Here is a 19,417-nt window from a genome sequence, read left to right as displayed (position 1 = left end):
AACAATCACAGAAGTGAATTGGTAACAAAATGTCTGAACAACAGTGCACAAAAAAACTCTCATCTCACATAAATCTATCTCATCTTACAGTACTGACCTAAAAGTCTACGTTTTCTTACACAAAATCGATAAATATTTGATCATCAAAAGACAGAAAATGACATGAAATTCCAGTTTTTAGACCATAACTCTAATATCTTTTACACTGCCCTGACATAAAACAACTCCATAAAATTAAGAAAAGGCCTTAGACAGACATTCAAACCAAGAAAACTATGTTATTAGTGCACTGTAGACAATGAGTTGTGGACATCAAACCAGCAAACACAACAAAAGGATACAGACTGTGTAGTTAACATACACAGAATTATGCTGTAAAGCATATGTAATACTGAACAGCAAAAAAACGTTATGTATTATTATCATATTCAGTATATTTTATGGTCACAGAAAGGCAAAATATAATTAAATAAAAATGAATATATTGAGTTAAAACTGTCTTGCAATGGAAACATCACAAGCAAATTGACCTGTTTGATTGAGTTTACTTGTGCCATGGCATGAACTTGCATCCTACCAAGGCTTGTTTCTCCCTGTTGTCCGATACAGCCGGGGTACGCCTATCACACGATGCCATAATGCAATAACAGAAAAATCTGGTTTGAAAAAATGGATTGAGTGAATGAATGAAAAATAAAAATGTTCATTCCAATGCACATGTTCAATAAGGACCCCTTATACTGTAGTTTATCACTGCTGTCAACAATGCTACAATTGCATGTACTTTGGACATTTGTCCTTTTTAAACTTTGTGGCCATGCTTTGATGATTATGTACAATGTATTCAAGCATTGTTTTTTAGAATTTCAACATTTATTTCTTTTAATTTAATTTAAATGTTGTAATTTACATATTAATATACTTATACAGCGGTGGGCTGGCGCCTTGCCCAGGGTTTTTCCTGCCTTGCACTCTCTGTTGGCTGTGTTTGGCTCCAGCAGACCCCCGTGACCTTGTGTTAGGATATAGCGGGTTGGACAATGACTGACTGACTGAACATACTTATTATATATGTGCCACCATGCTTGTCTCCCTGTTATCTTAAACTGGATAACTGGATTAGTATCTAAGTGGCTGATTATATTTGTGAAATGGATGGATTGATTGACATATTCGATTAATATATATTTGTTGTCATAACTACATATTTTGCATTGTATTTTTTTTTTGATATTCCATTCCTATTACATTAGGTTTCATGCATTGCCCCAATGGGAATGGCTTAGGAAATGTAAGGGAGATCTTATACGTTCTGATACATCTTAAATATGATAACATAACTGAAATTGTATCTGATCATTTCTAAATATTTATTCTGCACATTGTAATTCTCCTGTTTTCAGCAATGCACCATTCAAACTTGTCTTTGAAGGTTTCTTCCCTAAAGGCAAACACAAGAATTTGATGCCTTTGTGTAGAGAATTCACTTTTGTACAGGTTGCACATTTCATCTCATGTGCCAGCTGTTGAAGGAAAAGCTAGTTCAGTTTTAAATCCAATTTCCTTTCTTCCTCAACAAAAAATGATATACGTATAAATTGGTCTCCATTTGCAGAATCTTTTTAGAAACAGCCAAATACAATGGCGAAAACCGTTTCTTGTCATTATAGAGTTTACATTAGTATTCATCACAGACATACAGTGCTAACACCACCAATTGTTAGTTTCTACTGCAAGCTGTGTAATGGCATTCTACGTACACCAAAATTCCCTTGTCCATGGATAACTGACAAAATAACAGAGGATCAATCACACCTGCAGGAGCCCAAAGAAAGTCTTCTGAAGGACACATGTAAAACCAAGAACTAGGTTACTTGGTATTCTTTTATTATTTTCTTCATCTTCACTGGAATACTGGTAATTTTGCTTATAAAAAAATGTTGTCACTATGTATAATGTTCCTTTTTATTTACCTTACAAACTAAATCAGTTTCAAAAATTCTGTCTTACAGAGGCTGCAGCTGCTTTGTCACTGCCACTTTTTTTCTCGGAAAGTGATTCTTACCTCTTGGTCAGTCATTACATTGTGTAAGCCATTAAATTGTTTCCAGTATTCAGTATTACATTACAGAAATTATTACATTATTTTTAAAGACAACTAACAAATATAATGATTATTTATATTGTTTTGAGGATTACTATTAAAGATTTCAACCCACATTCATTTTTAAATCATGACACAGGCATACAAAATTCCAAAATAATGAAGAAAATAATTTGACGGCTTTATACTCTGTGACAATAACAGAGCTCATTCTGATTTGTTTTTATTAAATCCCATAGTATTCAACACTGTATGTCTTTTTTCAAAACCTGATTGTAAAAGCAATGAAAGACCACACAATATGTGAAAAACCCTCAAGTGAAAATTAGCAGCCACTTTGGTTTTCAGAAAAGCCTATTTTAAATTGACACAATTTTGATCATACTGTATATACCGGTCTCAAGAACCCTGTCATCATGTTTGACCTGCACAAAGCATTAAATGATACTACAACTAATATCACAGAATATCTCAATAACCAACATTTAAAGCCATATAGGAAATGCACATTATAAAAGATTTCATATTGAGTTTCAAGGTGGGTAATTTTTAATCTTTCAAAATGTGAAACTCCCTAAATGCTTACTTATGACATTGCAGAAGAAAATGTAGCACTCAGGCAACATAAAGCTTAGATCTGTGCTACAAAAATTGATTTTATACAATGTACTGTAGCATGTTAAATCGGATAATATTGCTAGTTTAGATCCAACCCCATGCTTGATCTTTAACACTTGTATTAACCTATATGTGTCCTGGTGTTAAAATGCATATATACTGTAAAAATAACGCGTTTTTTGAGGTTCTGCTTCACCTTGAGTAAACGACTCTATCAAATACACAATAATAATTTATATGACTTACATTGCATACAAACTGACACCAGCATATTAAAAGGATCAAACTCTCCTTGCTTTATAGCACCATCTAAGGCAAATTGCTTTGTGATGTCATTGTCATTTTGGAGGCTACAAAAATGTTTCTCTAACCTTGACATAGCATATAAACCCTAGAGTTTCTTAAGAACTGGTTATGCCATTTTCGGAATGCAGAAATAGCTCTTTGTTCTGTACATTTCTTCTTCTTGTTATTAGCTAACAAAGTCACTGACTAAATGATTGCAAGATTGATTGATTAAGTCTCTTTAAGCACTAAGCAGCTGGATCAGTAAGACACATGCCAAATTAATTTGATCTTAAGCATAGATAACGGATATTACAACTACCTGACCCAGAAATGAAAAACAATGAGTTAATTATTATTGTAGCAATATTATATATAACAACACAGAGCTGCTAATTGTATGTAGTATCTCAAAGTCCATAGTATTTCATCACCAGAGCTGAACATGCACAGATAATTAGATAGATATGCTTCAACCACAAAACTAAAACATAGTTTACTGTAAATTTGCAGTTTCTAGGTATACATTTTCTAAGTTATTCTTTTCTAATAAATGGGTTGTAACTGTACTGAAACAAAATAAAGTTTCTAGCTAATTTAGGAACCCCAGAACTGATAATGTACATTCATTCATAAGCAGGCTGACACAAAGCATTTAAAATAATTAACTGCCTTACCTTTCACAAGCTCGGACAGTCCATGCAGCTATTATCCACAATGAAATGCTGAAAACCAGGAGTACAGTTCCAGGACATATTGTCATTAATGTCTTCATTACAAAACGTGTATTAAAGTTTATTTTGTTCAGTGCTCCAATGCTGCGTGAAGAGGCATCTGTAAAAAGTTTGCTGTGCAGCAGCATTACTCTGGCAATTAGATACAGTCTAAGGAACATTGGTATTGATAATATAATATCCACATCAGCTATTGCAGTGGATGGCGTGTAGGAAAAGGCAAGGCGTGCTGTCCATGTAAATTTATAGTTCCCAGGAATTGGATGAATTGCACACACTAATATTTCCAAGCAAATGAAAAAAATCCGCTCATATGTCATGGCTATTCTCCAGTCATCTGCACCATTGTCCACCATAAATAACTGAAAAAATATTAAAAAAAAAAAAAATAAAGCAAAAAAGTATTTTTAATAAATCAACAAAGATGTTTAGACTTTAACAATCCATGTAACATTTTTCTAGTACAGTTAAAATCTTCAATAATAAGCTATTTCATTCCATTTAATTTAACCATTTTTAAAACATTATTTTAAGAACTGATATAGTAAAGTTTAAAAATAAGATACAGTTTAATCTTATGTGGAACACTGAACATGATAACTCTTTCTCATTCACACAGATCACACAGAAATGATATACTGCCTTCCTGTACGCAATATATGAAAATCTGGAGGGACCAAGTAATTTCTGTTTTTGAATAGTGATACAGTGTCTTAAGATGTGATTCCTACACTTAAAAAAACAACCATTTCTATCACTTACCACCCTTAAAGTTTAGATAATCTTTAGTTTATAGCTGTAGTGAAAAAAATCTCTAGATATCTAAGAAATATATTCAAAAGAACTGTATTGATTTGACTTTGAATTAAATTATTCATAACTACAACAACTGTTTAATTAAGTTCTTTTCACAAAATACGCAAAAAGATAGAATTGACATTTAATTTACTGTTTGACATTTTAATTACCTAAAATTAAATATGCAACTTACAAAAAAAAGATTAATATTATACTTATACTTGGCACTAAACATTTAAGTAGATTACTAAAATTGCATTAGCACCACTGGTTTTGTTAGTGGGCTTCAGAGCTGATCTCTGCCTTTAAACCCCTGATCATACTGAGCTGCCCCGTATTCACACAAAACCCCAAGACCAAACCTCCCACCTCACCACCCACTATCTTTACCTCCACCGCTCAACAATCTGTAGACTGCATGAAACATTCAAATGTGGAGCTAAGCCCAGAAACTTTCAAATTCTATCAATGCGTCTGATTAGTACATAAGAAAAAAAAAGTGTTAAGAAATAGTATAGGAGCATCAAGCTTTTTATTACTTGTTTATGGTTCATCAAACAATGTACAACAATCATTGTAACAATGTTTATAATGACTTCTAAGAACTTTGAATGTTCATAGAACACCTACTTATGGGATACACAAAAACAGTGCAAATGTAAATATGGGAAGTGGCGTTCTTTTCACTCATATCTGAGTAGCTGGCAAAGATCATTCCATTTCAAGGTACCCTTATGTAACCCATAAAGTATTATCAGCTACACTATTTATAGGCCTAAGTTACCCTGTATAGGAGGTACTAAACAGTCAGACATCTTTATGAGAAGTCCTTTATAGGACATTGCCTATGCCCTCTGGTGGATAATATACAGAATAACAGACATACTTAACAACCACAACTGTGAAAACTGTTTTAAGATGAACTCCCTCTAAGCTATATACTGTATCAGGCTGTTAATGTAATTAAATGTAATTAATTTAAATTTGTTTCGAGCACCAATGTACCTGCTGTGGGCTTTCAAAATAAAATGCTTTAAATTATTATGTCTCAAGCCATTCTTGTGGGCATAATGTTTTTAATTTTCATGAAAAATTCATTACTGTATATTGGTTTCAATATCATCATCTTGCAAAGTTTTAAAAATGAGGCTAGCATTTGCCATGGAATTCCCCAATGGCCTTTTCAAAGGAGTCATTAAAATTATATGTTTACATAATTTTGATTTTTGCAGTAAGTTCAGTTCTGTACTTAAAAGATAATGCAGCTGTCATCAGTCATAGTAATGAGTAAACAATTTGATACACATTCAATTCTTTAAATTTGCTCCAAGCTGTGACAGAATCAATATGGATAGAAGTGTGCCAGACCTGATAAAGTAATACTATAGTTTGGTATGATTACCTGCTATACTGAGCTAACTAGACACAGTTACTTGCAGAAGACGCTTTGTACTTATTCTTTTGAAATGGGTCTAGCCAGTTTTCTCAGTATATTTTTTGATGAGGCTTTCCGTAAGACTACTCATAGACATCGTGTTTATAGGTCTGCATGTATATTTCCCGATTTCTTCATCAATCTTTGGGTTTATAGTTTTCTCCCACATCTCAAACACATAAATTGCTTAAATTATCCTTCGTAAAAGTATATGTAAACATGTGAATGACTATGGTGCTCAGTGTTGTCAGGATATGTTCTCATTCTCTGCAAAAACCCTGGAATGGAGTAAGGAGAAATTGTTCAGCATATTGCTCAGAACCAACACACAAATCTTACTGTTTAATTAATTTTCTATTTGTTAAGTTCACCTAAAATGCCATGTATCATAAAAATTGGATATGATCTAAAGGATCCACTACAAATTACTCAAGAGGCCACTTTAAAATTTCCTCAGTGAAAGGAGCAAACTTGGTGTTATCATATTAAAATAGATTTGACTATGATTGCTGGGGATGTGGTGTTTAAACCTATATCAAATTCTTGCCTCTGCTGCCAATTTTCATATAAATGGTGTTATTTTAGCTATTGAATAATAAGTATTTTGCATGAATATTTAGCAAATTATTAGCAAGACTTTCAGCGAGTAACATGGAAAAGAAGGATTTTATTACACTTTTATGATCACTGTTTAAACCTTGATCCTCAGAAAAACAGCTGATATTGTCTTATTTATAGCTCATTTAATTGTTAATGCATAATATGTACTTTGTAGTGTTATTAGACTGTAATTGACTAATATTTAAAAGGTGTGTTATTAACAATCTGCAACACAAAGGTCTTCACTAAACATTCACAAATATGTAGAGGCATTGGCTGATCCTGCATAGGTCAGGTTGGGGAGAATGCACTGGTACAGTGCGTTCCAGCACCCACCACACAACAAAACACCTCAGGATCCCGGTTGGTAACCACCCAGGCAGTCACGATGTCCATACCCACCCTCCCTAAATAGCTGTCTATCTGCAGCAGCCAGGTGTTATGTGGGCGTCCCCATGGCCTGGTCCAGCCGCTCAGGTTCTCAGCAATGAGGAACCTGTGAGCCAAGTCACCCTTGGGGAATCGCGCCACATGGCTGTAGTGCCGTAAGTGACGCTCCCTCACAATGCAGGTAATGTGCATCATTCGGGACTCCATGAGCAACCTTTCCTTTGACACAAAGTCAAACCATCAGTACCCAAGGATCCTCTGAAGAGATACACTACCAAAGGAATCCAGTGTTCATCTCAGGTCAATGGACAGCATCCATGTCTTGTAACCATATAGCAAAACAGGAAGCACCAGGACTCGAAAGACTTGGACCTTCATCATCTTGCAAAGATATCCAGATTGCTACACACCCCTTTCCAGCAACCTCATGACCCCTCATGCTCTCCCAGACTGTCTACTGACTTCACAGGAAGAGTCACCAGAGACATAAATGTTGTTGCCAAGGTAAGTAAATCTCTTAATGTGGCCAACATTCTCTCTGCAGACAGACACACTGCTGATGGCTGTTCTCAAGAGGTAAATAAAGACCTGGATCTTAGTTTTTATTATTATTAGAACATTTTAGACGGGAACAGGCCATTTAGCCCAACAAAGCTCGCCATTCCTATCCACTTATTTCCTCCAAGAAAACATCAAGTCGAGTTTTGAAAGTCCCTAACGTCTTACTGTCTACCACACTACTTGGTAGCTTATTCCAAGTGTCTATCGTTCTTTGTGTAAAGAAAAACTTCCTAATGTTTGTGTGAAATTTACCCTTAAAAGGTTTCCAACTGTGTCCCCATGTTCTTGATGAACTCATTTTAAAATACAAGTCTCGATCCACTGTATTAATTCCCTTCATAATTTTAAACACTTCAATCATGTCACCTCTTAATCTTCTTTTGCTTAAATTGTAAAGGCTCTGCTCTTTTAATCTTTCCTCATAATTCAACCCCTGTAGCCCTGGAATCAGCCTAGTCACTCTTCTCTGGACCTTTTCTAGCACTGCTATGTCTTTTTTGTAGCCTGGAGACCAAAACTGCACACAGTACTCAAGATGAGGCCTCACCAGTACATTATAAAGGTTGAGCATAACCTCCTTGGACTTGTACTCCACACATCGTGCTATATGTCCTAACATTCTGTTAGCCTTCTTAATGGCTTCTGAACACTGTCGGGAAGTTAATAGCTTAGAGTCCACTATGACTCCTAAATCCTTCTCATAAGAAGTACTCTCGATTTTCAGACCGCCCATTGTGTGTTCAAACCTAACATTTTTACTTCCTATGTGTAATACTTTACATTTACTAACATTAGATTTCATCTGCCACAAATCTGCCCAAGCCTGTATGCTATCCAAGTCCTTCTGTAATGATATAACGGATTCCAAATGATCTGCTAATCCACCTATCTTGGTATCATCTGCAAACTTAACCAGCTTGTTACTTATATTCCTATCTAAATCATTTATATATATTAAAAATAGCAGCGGCCCTAGCACTGACCCCTGTGGAACACCACTCTTAACATCGGCCAGTTCTGATGAGGTTCCTCACACCATCACCCTCTGCTTCTTGTGTCTGAGCCTATCTAAAAACATCACCCTGAACTCCCACTTCTTTTAACTTGATGCCCAACTTCTCATGTGGCACCTTATCAAATGCTTTCTGAAAGTCCAGATAAATAATATCATAAGCTCCACTTTGATTGTATCCTTTTGTTGCCTCCTCATCGAATTCCAGTTTACCCAGGACACTTGCAAGCTAGGACACTTAGAATCCTCACTCAGTCTCTCGAGAGCACTGATCAGAACTTCCATTGACACCGTGAAGAACACAGCATTGTCAGCAAAGTCAAGATCAGTGAATCTTTCTTTACCAACAGATGACCCTCAGCCACTGGACCCCATGACCCTGCCCAACACCTAGCCCAACATTCCTGACAGACCCCAGAATCAACTGGGAAAAAATTCAAGGTTCTACCTCCACTCAGCACAGTACTCACAGTACCAGTGTAGAGGCCAGCCATGACATCCAGCAACTTTAGAGGGATCCCGTAAAGTCTCAGGATGTCCCACAGGGCAACTCGATCAACTGTGTCAAGCGCTTTACAAAAATCGAAAGAAGCTGCAAAGAAACTCTGGCAATATTCGCATTTGTGCTCAATAAGAACCCTGAGTGCCAGGATGTGGTCGATGGCAGACTCCTTAGCCGTAAAACCAGACTGCTCCTGTCACTGGTAGGTGAGCGTCATCACAGATCCTATTAAGGATAACCCTATCAAGGACCTTACGCAGCAATGAGAACAGTGTTATATCGCCATGTAGTTGCCACAATCCAAGCAATCACCCTTCCATTTCCAGAATGGGATGTCCCATTTTCCACTCAAATGGAAGCAAATATTGCTTGCAATACCAGGTGGCCAGACTTACCGCCAGTCTGAAGAAGTTTACCCCCGATACTACAGATCCCTGCAGCTGTCCCCTCACTCATCTGATTCACCACAGGTGCAATCTCAGTGAGATTGGATGGTTCACAGCTAAATGGAGGACCAGCCTAAAGAACTGTGGACCCAGAGATGTCCAACATCCTAGCCAGAATATCATCTTTAAACAACTGCTCAAAGTAGGCAGCCCAGCCTGGTCACAACTTCAGCATCACCCGTAAGGACCTGTTCATCACCTGCACTGACTGCGACTCTCCAAGGAACAGATTCAGATGTGCATAATGCTTTGATTCCTCTGAGTAGGATGTGGGTCACCAGACCATAGATGGTGTGTCACATGCTGACAGATTCCTCTAACAAACAACACCTTATCTGCCCTCAAAGCCCTCACAATTGTCCATCTGAGTTCCCAGTACAGACCATGCCATCAAGCCGCGAACTGTGACTCCTCTCAATAATATCCAGGGTACCCTGCAAGATAAAACACCTTCAGGGAACATCGGCAACACCTACACAATCCTCAACAACCTTCAGGGTCTTGTCATGGAAGGTCTTACTCATCACATGAAAATTAGCAGTCACACCCAAGTCTGCAAACTCCTCACATAAACTGTGTGCAGACTCATTAGAAAGAACCTGATGTTGGAGGCTGGATCTTCAGAGTGGCAACAATAAGTCTGTGGCCAGAATTCACAAACTGGGCCCTTCTGTGGACCCTGCAGTTCTGCAGGAACCTCCTGGAGGCTCCTGATCATACATACATAAAAAAATAGAAATAAGTTAAAATTTTTAAATACTTACGTAAGTCATTTGAATGTCTAAGACTACTTGTCATTATGTCTCAATGATTTTATATCCCTAAGTCAAATAAATACTAGCCAGTAATGACCTTTTCAGAACTTTCATTATGCTTAATGATATTTAGAAGACAACTGCACTCATTAAATTAATATTTGGCTAAATAAAAACTTTACTAAAACATATTTAATTATTTTATGGAGTCACATCTGAAACGGTTATTAGGATTTCATCACTGACAGACTGAGGATTAAAATAAGGGCTATTGAAAAAAAAACAGTTCTAACAATAAAAAGTACTATTTCTGTAAACAGACCTAAATCTTACATTTTCACAATACTGCAGAAAGCAAAGATTTCAATGTTCTGCCACATGTGTGACAAGATTTTAATTTATGGGGATACTGCATGCAAATTCCCTTGTACAGATTGCAAAAAGACCAAAAGGTGAATGTTGGAGAGATGAAAGTAGTTTTTAGAAGCAGAAAACAAAAAGTGAAGGGTACATTTGAGGTTGGTTCACAAAAATATATTGGTATGATTAGATTTTTATATTGGGGTGGTGGATGTTGATGTAATAAATGCAAAATAAGATATCCATTGTTTTGGAAACAGTAGTGAGTTAAGTAACGCAGGTGACACAATGAATATGGATATAAATGTTGTGTGGACTGGCATTAATAAATTGAATGTTGAAAAGGAAAAAGGCTGAGACAGCTTAGGTATGTGAAACATAAGGAAGATAATGATTGTTTGAGGAGGCGCACCACGAAGGAAGTGTAAAGGATGAGGGTATGAGGGAAGACACAGGAGGCACAGAAAAACTGGGTGGAACTTAACATGAAAAGAATGAGTTACCACCCCACCCCATCCATGGATATCCATGATCACTAAAAGCAGGGAAAGAGCATTTGTGGAACAACCAATCACCCAGGATAAGCCCAGATAATTAAAGCTATAATAGATGGTTGTTATGGTGTTGTTGTCTGCTAAAAGGGAAAATGTCCATAATAAAAATGCCAACAGCAGACACATTGTAAAAAATTAGCTCATAATTACTAAAATATGATCTATTAAAGAATGATTAGTTAGAATGGACATCTTAAATAGAATAATATATTTTACAAATTAATGAATTTATTGTAAGATTAATAAAAATTATCTAGGCAAAAATAGAACTAAAAGCTGGCTAGGTTTTCATACAAGACTAAAATAGATGGATGAATAGCCTGGGGTCAGGAAAATCATTACAGATAGATTTGGACAGAATTTATGCTGAACCAAAAATAGGGCAGGTGAGGTTTATTGCAAAAGCTGTGGTTTACATATATGAGGTAAAAATATTAAACACCTAATTACATAACTAATTACAACCTGAAAATACACATTAGGAAAGTTTTGCGAACCTATTAAATTTATTACTCTCACTAGACAATGTACAGAACCAAATAAGAAAGATAATGGGATGTTGTGTTACATATCTTGCTTACAAGTCAAGTGAGGTTATTATTTAGATGGGTAATGAACTTGTTATGCCCCATCCATAAAAATGTCTGCACTCTTAGCTTCCATATTACGAAAAATATGTAACACCAACAGAGAAAGCCCAATGAAGAGGTATAAGACTTTTTGCCATGGCTACAGGTAATGAGCTATGAAGAAAAGCTTAACAAGCTGAACCTCTTCAGGTTAAGTAAAAAAGGTTAATGTTATGAATATTCAGGATTGTATAAGTCCTGATAAAAACAGTGGAATGAAGAAGATGAACCAAGTTAGATTAAACGGTAAAGGCAAAGTACAGAGTACAAAGTACAAAGTACAAAGAACAGCAAAAGTGCCATCATTGCGGAATATCAAAACAAAAACAGTAAAACAAAAATGCTGTCAACAAAAATGTTTCACAAATTTCTAACTCAGATTATTAATAAAAGCTTGTTTGAATGCAATCCAATACTTCAATGAATGATAACAGGAGCTGCCATCTACATATCACGTGATCTCCACATTACAAGACCAGCATTGGGAACAGTGAAAATAAACAACAGGGCTATGGCCATGCAAAAATAAATACAAAATGGCAGTGCCCTTGGCAAACGACAACACAAAATGAGATGACATCTTCGTTAGTGTTGATCAGCATAATTAGGCAAAGCAGCTTGTGAAGCATACCATATATGCTGCGTTCACCAGTGACCTTCTTCGCCACATATTTTCCTGGAAATTCCCTGTGCAACAGGCTTAGATGAAAATTCTTTTCCCTGCACCCCAAGATGCTTTGTGAGGCCAGCATGATATCACAGAGCTGTAGCAGCAATGCACAGAATTTTCACGCATGTGTACTGGAAGATCAATGATTAATCTGCTGTACACAAGCATGATGTCATATCCTCATCAATTTCCAGCCAGATTTGCAACCCAGCTGTGTTAAAAAAAAAAAAAAACTAGTATTTTCATCTCAGGAGTACCATAGCTGCCCAAAATTTAAATATTATGAGTACTGCCACTAGATATATAATGCTGATCTCTGTGCACTCACTCACTCACTTAACCCTGGTTCATACATAACACAACCGTGAGTGCTGAGTTTTCATTGTGCAACTGATGGAATTTTGCCTGACTACCTGGTAATGCAATTACAGCACCATTTATCCAAAATAGTCAATTTTTGACAAAAGGAAAATGTGATCCTACCAGGCCTGAGTGGTTGCCAGAATGATAAATGAAGGTCTAATTAAAACTCAACAGGTCATATTTTTATGTATTTCTACATGTCTTCATTGTGTGCAAAGAAGACATTCAAAAATACTTGATGCGCATCTCCTCAACATGTCTGACATCCATTCACAACAATATCATACTCACCCTCCCTGCTCTGTTTTTGCATAATTGGATGAATGGACATCCCAAACAGAACTGATGGTTCCTTACCTGGGCAAGAATTCCCAAATAAGTGGTCCAGGGTTCTGACTGGACATGGGTTTAATACTTTCCCTGGCCACAATAAAAGAAGAGGACAGGGAAGGATTGTCTCTGGGGGATGATTAATTGCAGCAGCCCTCCACATCGGCACCCATTCAAGAACCAACAGGGAAAGGCAGGAGTTGTACTCTGGCAGCAAAGCCCTGCTTGGGTCCGTGGGTGCTGCAAGGGGGAGCTTCAGGGAGATATGGTCCCCAATTTATGGGACTACCATATGACCCGGAAGTTCTTCCATTGAGCAGTAGCCCTGGCACTGGACTTACTCCTGGGACCTCAATAACAGGGACTGCACTCCCTTATCGCTGGGAGGAAGGAAGGCAACACTCAATTGGAGGAGGGCAGTGAGGATGTGAGAGAAGAGGTATTGTGAATTGTATTGTGGATGAGACAGAACATGTGCTTAAACCTTTGTAAATCTGGAGAGATTATGTCTGGAATAAACATCCATTTATTTGAAGCCAGGAATGTATATGTGTCATCATGTTGGGGTTTGGGGTTCGCTGGTGGCCTGGTTCCAACACAGTATTTACACCACCAGCTAAAGGTTTTAGGACACCTCAGTTTTTCCAGTTTTTGTCTTTGCAGTAGAAACTGGGACTTGTTTTTTTCAACCACTTTCAAGCTGTGCTTGAAGCTGTTGTGCTGTGAGGCGCCTATCATGCAAGCTGGTGGCTCTCAGAAACTTGTCTTCTGATTGAATTGTGACTTTGGGTCTGCCAGATCTCTTCCTATCAGGGTTTCTTCCAGTTTCCAATTGCCTTTGGATTGTTTAGGACACATTAGCCACTGATACTTTGATTTTGCTGCAATTTCTCTAAATGAAAGGCTTACATTTCTAAAGGTAATAATGCTCTGTCTCATTTCATTTGTTATTTGCCTTTTTCTTGCCACTATCACTAGAAAATTGTATAGTATATAAGAGTGTGCATTAACACAGGTTGTTCCAACTCTGCTTTAAGATAGACAGAGGGTTTTTAAGTAATCAACAGAAATTGGGACACCTGTGCAAATTATTTGCTTCAACTTGCAAGGCTTAATTTACTTTAATTGCTGCAGAACAGTTGTAGGTTGTAGCCTGTTCTCTAAAGAAGGCCCATTTGTAATATTCTGAAATTTCTTTTTTTTCAGTTTTTGCTAATCTAAACTCTAAATGTAAACCTCTGGTAGTTTACTGCTTACCTTTTCACCATTTTTTATCATTAATTTCATTTCAATTGATTACATTTGAAGAATAAACTGGAAAAACAGAGTTGTTCTAAAACATTTGAGTGTTTGTGTATATGCAGTATACAGTATATACTTGTATACTTATTGATAGTTTGCAGACATTTGTTGTATTTTGTTTGTGGTTATCATTCCTTCTGTGTCTATTGTTGTTTGAGGAATGGTGGCACAGTGGTGCCTCAGAGCTTAGGTCGCCTTAATAATATGGCCACAATAATATGTCCAGCACAGTTGGCAGAAACTTTCTTAGCCTTCAGAGACACATAAAAGACCATTGCACCATTATATTCTAATTAAAACTTCGGCGTAGCAAATCGCAAATCATTATTATAATGACAGAAAAAAAAAAACACTGCCATAAAAAAAAAAACAGGAATAGGAATTGATGAGCTATGTTAGGATGAACAGTTTATTTTTATCAAAACATATTTTATGCTCTTATGATCTTAATCAGTTCTATAATCGGAGGATAGAAACTGCTAATTAAAACTATTGTTATACAATTTCTTCATTTAATCAGCAAATTGAAAAATATTGATTAATTCTCATTTTATATATTATATAGATACTGTAGATTTGGGCGTTATAAAGAAACGTGCATCAGTTCTATCAACCTTAATTTTGAATTGTTGACATATTTTCTTTTTAATTTTTATTTAATGGCCATATTTTGACGAATAACACATAGCAATATAAATTAAGGACACTAGGCATCTCTTAGTGCAAAAAAAGTTAACTTTACACATTGGACTTGTACTGATTCTACAAGTTACAAACAGAGCAACATGCTTAAATACATCAATAAAAGACTATTAAAGGGCTAGAAACTATTTAACTGCAGTATAATACAATGTATTTCCACCCTGGACAAACAAGGAAAAAATCCATTTTGGAATTAATCAGTAGTAAGGATAATGTTAATTTCTCAAACTTCAGGTAAAAGATGAGTCAATAATGACATTAGAAAAAATGATAACTTATTAGCCAGCTGAGTGGCGAGCAATAATTTCATCCTCAGTAAGAGCAAAAGCATCACCTCTGTTGTGTGTAATCAACAGCTGCCAGCAGCCCCTGGGCTATGTTGGGTCTCACTTTAATGAGTAAAAGAGGGAGCTGAATGAGACACCTACTAGTAGTAATTGGGTGATTGCTTAAAAATGTATATCATTAACAAGAGAGCTCTCTTCATAAACTACAGACATTCAGGTACAAGTATAACCGTTAATTTAACATGAAAGTTCATGTCTCAGAGGCAGCACCCGTTTTAAAAAAGTCTTTGTTTCCAAATATCAAAACAGCTGTTTACATGTATAAACCTTGAAATAAGTACCGCAACACGAATTGCTAACCTTCCCTTGAGTGGAAAACAGTGCATGTTAAAGTTTAAAGCTGTATTCAGTTACCCTTAAGCAGCCTGTATATATTTTTAAACGGCTGTCTTAAGAAAATAATACTTTACAGTTCGTTTCAAACTCAATATGTTTAATGGACTACAACTCAATATTTAATATGTGTAATGTGGAGATTGCAACATATATCTTGTCGCTGTAAGAAATCCTTCAATCTCATTAGCAAATGAGGTGGAGAGGTTTAGCTCGATTAGAGATTAATGTCATGTTTTATTAATAATATCAAATCTCTCCACTTGGGGCTGCATAGCCTGGTTAATCTCATTTTACTTATTATTACAGTTACTACAGGCATTTTTTTTTCTCTTTTTAAAGCACTGGGTTTAAAATAATGCATGTGTCATGTTGGACAACTGCTTTCTGAATGATTATCTGTTAAATTAAATGCAGAGGCCAAAAGAATTTCTGTGTGTTGTTGCTTTTAATGAATTTAAGTGTTTGTAATGGATTTACCAAACAGCTATAGCCCTGATAATACAAAAGGTTAACAGCAAGCACCATGCAACTTAAAAAAAATGCTTAAAATCTCTGTTTTAAGAAAACTGGAACATGAAACTTCCTATGATTTGAACCCTAGGAAAAAAGAAAAAATATCCCCGGCAAAATAGATTCAACCTACTGTATAACTCAACCTCTCTTATATGATAATAACTGAATACATATTCTCTACAGTATCATCATGTGTGTGCATGTTACCTGTTTTATTCCAAAGCTGAACACTTATATTCAAAATCTGTATATGCAGATAAAAGGAGCTATTAGCTTGTTAGAATTAATATTTTGGGAAAATAAATGAGTTCTGTTAACTGATGACTGTAACAAATAAATGCATCCAGAATTTATAAATAAATTACATTACCTAGTCTCTTGATTTGATGAACATAACATAATGTTCACTATTTATGTACAGAAAGTATTTTTGTATTTATTCTATGTACCAAAGGTGAAGAGCAAAATCCAACTATTTCTGATTAGCCCAGGCAATTGGCAATGAGTCAGAATAAATGGAAATTAGGCAAATATCTTTGAATAGTTCAGGCTCGGGCAGCATGGTGGCACAGTGTGTAGCGCTGCTGCCTCACAGTTAGGTGACCCGGGTTCATTTCCCGGGTTCTCCCTGCATGGAGTTTGCATGTTCTCCCCATGTCTGCGTGGGTTTCCTCCGGGTACTCCAGTTTCCTCCCATAGTCCAAAGACATGCGGGTTAGGTGCATTGGTGATCCTAAATTGTCCCTGGTGTGTGTGTGTGTGCATGCCCTGCGGTAGGCTGGTGCCCTGCCTGGGGTTTGTTTCATGCTTTGCGCCCTGTTTTGGCTGGGATTGGCTCCAGCAGACCACTGTGACCCTGTAGCTAGGATATAGCGAGTTGGATGATGGATGGATGGATGGATAGTTTAGGCTCATTGCAATGTGTCAGTGAATTAAAAGGTAGTCCATACATTGTAAATGCCATTACTTTTAGGTTAACTCATTAATGAAAATCGGGACTTGGACATTTTTTGTAATTCTATTAACCTCATATCTCATTCAAAGCAAAAAGAGATTAAATTACATAACTAATTTGTTTAGTATGATTGAATCTGATTTTTCTTTCTTGTACGTTGTCTTTAGGTTTAAGTAAACTTAATCATTGGTCTTTAGTATCGCTTTCAAACTTGTCAATTATCCAATAAAACACCATGGGCCTCATGTATAACGCCATGCATAAAATTCACACTAAAACATGGTGTATGGACAAAAACAGAAATGTGCGTACGTACAAAAAAATCAGATGCATAAAACTTTGTATAAGCAAAGTTCCACCCGCTTATCCCTTACAAATCCCAATCAACGTGAATTTTAACGCATGTGCACACACATACAGCCCCACCTCAACTACTCCCAGAATTTTCCATATTTGAATATGCAAATCAATAAAAATAGCCCATTCCACTCAGTGTTTTGTATAAAGACAATGGCAAAAAGCACATGTAGAAAAGAAGAATTTAAACAAATATGAAGTGGAGGTCCTGCTTAGTGAAGTTTAGGCAAGGAAAAATGTACCGTTTGGTGGGTTAAGCAATGGTATGAGCAACAAAAGAAATTTGATGGAGTGGCCCTCAAAAGTTCAAGTACAGAAAGTTGCACAGGGCCCAAAATAAAAAAGAAGTGATCAGATGCCAAAGTCGACGTGAAAAGGCGAGTGTATGAGTGTCATATGAAAGCGTATTAGAACCAGAGAGAAGAAAAAAAAAAATAGGAACAGAGTGAAGAAAAAAAGGTCTATGTTGACTTTAATCTTGAAATTTCCACTTTAATCTCATACTTTATTTTGTCATTAAAGCAGAATGTTATAAACTTCATCTTAAAATCAATGTTTAATTTACTTGAGTTTCTCAAATCCAATCATAACTAAAGCACGTTAAATGCTTCATATTCTATGTTTTCCCAACCCAGTCGTTAATCGCTACATACTTCTTAAGTGGGTGTTCTCTTACACCAATAAAAGCGTGCAGGCAGTGATTGCCACACGGAATGCATTACATTCAATATATTATAGCTCTCTGAATATTTTAAAATACTGATGCATACTTGATGATATTTTCATGATGAAATAAAATAAAGCATGTATTAAACATGTGAGTGCACAGTGGCGCAGTGGTATTGCGTGACCTTGGATGGAATAATTTATTGCAGCAGTACTGTGTCTATCAAATGCACCAACCCCCAATTCCTGTCCTTCCATTTTCTTTCTCCATGTAACCAATTGCCACACAATAACCATCTGTAATAAAAACTCTCATTGGTGCACTGAGAGCAGCAACGCTAAGGCAGCTGTGGTATTTCGAAAAGTTTGGCCTATCTGGGCACCATTGTACTGATTGATTGATGCTTTGACACTGGGTGCCAACTGCAAAAACGAGCAGAAACTTGTGTATGCATGTTAGGCTACCATGAAAATGTGCATGGCTTTACACCATGTTTAGTTTTTATACATCATGAAGTAAGCATGGAAATGTGAATACGCAATATTTTTGTGTATAAGCACCGTTTATACATGAGGCTCTTGGTCTTTAATTTGTTACCTTTACTTGACACAAATTTTCTTTCACTAATTTTTAATATTTAAGTCAATGTGTATTTCATCCATCTCTAAATTTACATCAAATATCTCAATAATTTATCATTATATACAAATGTCTATACTTGCTCCTTGGCGCTATTACTATAGTTAAATTATTTTAAAATTTGGATTTCTCTTTTAAATATTATGGTACCTCAGTTAAATTACTATACAAAATTTTAAATGGTTGCATGAGACATAACACACTACAGGGATATAGCAAGCTAAAATCAAGTAATTTGCCATATCTTGCTGTACCTAAACGCCAGTGAAGCAGCAAACAATTCATCACACATAATTCCTTGATAATGGTTGACCCATATTTTGTAAAGCGAAACAATTATCTAAAAGGGGGACAGAAGTACAGTAGGTGGAGAGGGTAGCCTAGCCCCAGTTACCAGTTCTCCAACATCCTACCTATCAGTCCAAGGGCCGACTATAGTAACAGTATTGGGGA

General features: G+C 36.3%; 1 protein-coding gene across 5 annotated transcripts in view; it reads right to left on the bottom strand.

Moving 5' to 3' along the window:
* The window catches only part of kcnn2 (potassium calcium-activated channel subfamily N member 2), a 553,897-nt gene that overhangs the window by 232,331 nt on the left and 302,149 nt on the right, over positions 1 to 19,417 (bottom strand). For all 5 annotated transcript variants that reach the window (XM_039758938.1, XM_039758937.1, XM_039758939.1 and 2 more), the window contains one exon: positions 3,685 to 4,103. In XM_039758938.1, the coding sequence (XP_039614872.1) occupies positions 3,685 to 4,103 (419 nt within the window). The remainder of the gene's footprint in view (positions 1 to 3,684; positions 4,104 to 19,417) is intronic.

The sequence above is a fragment of the Polypterus senegalus genome, chromosome 7 (genome assembly GCF_016835505.1).
Source record: "Polypterus senegalus isolate Bchr_013 chromosome 7, ASM1683550v1, whole genome shotgun sequence".
NCBI lineage: Eukaryota > Metazoa > Chordata > Cladistia > Polypteriformes > Polypteridae > Polypterus > Polypterus senegalus.
Note: the sequence above shows the minus strand (reverse complement) of the source record. Positions and strands in the feature narration are given on the sequence as shown.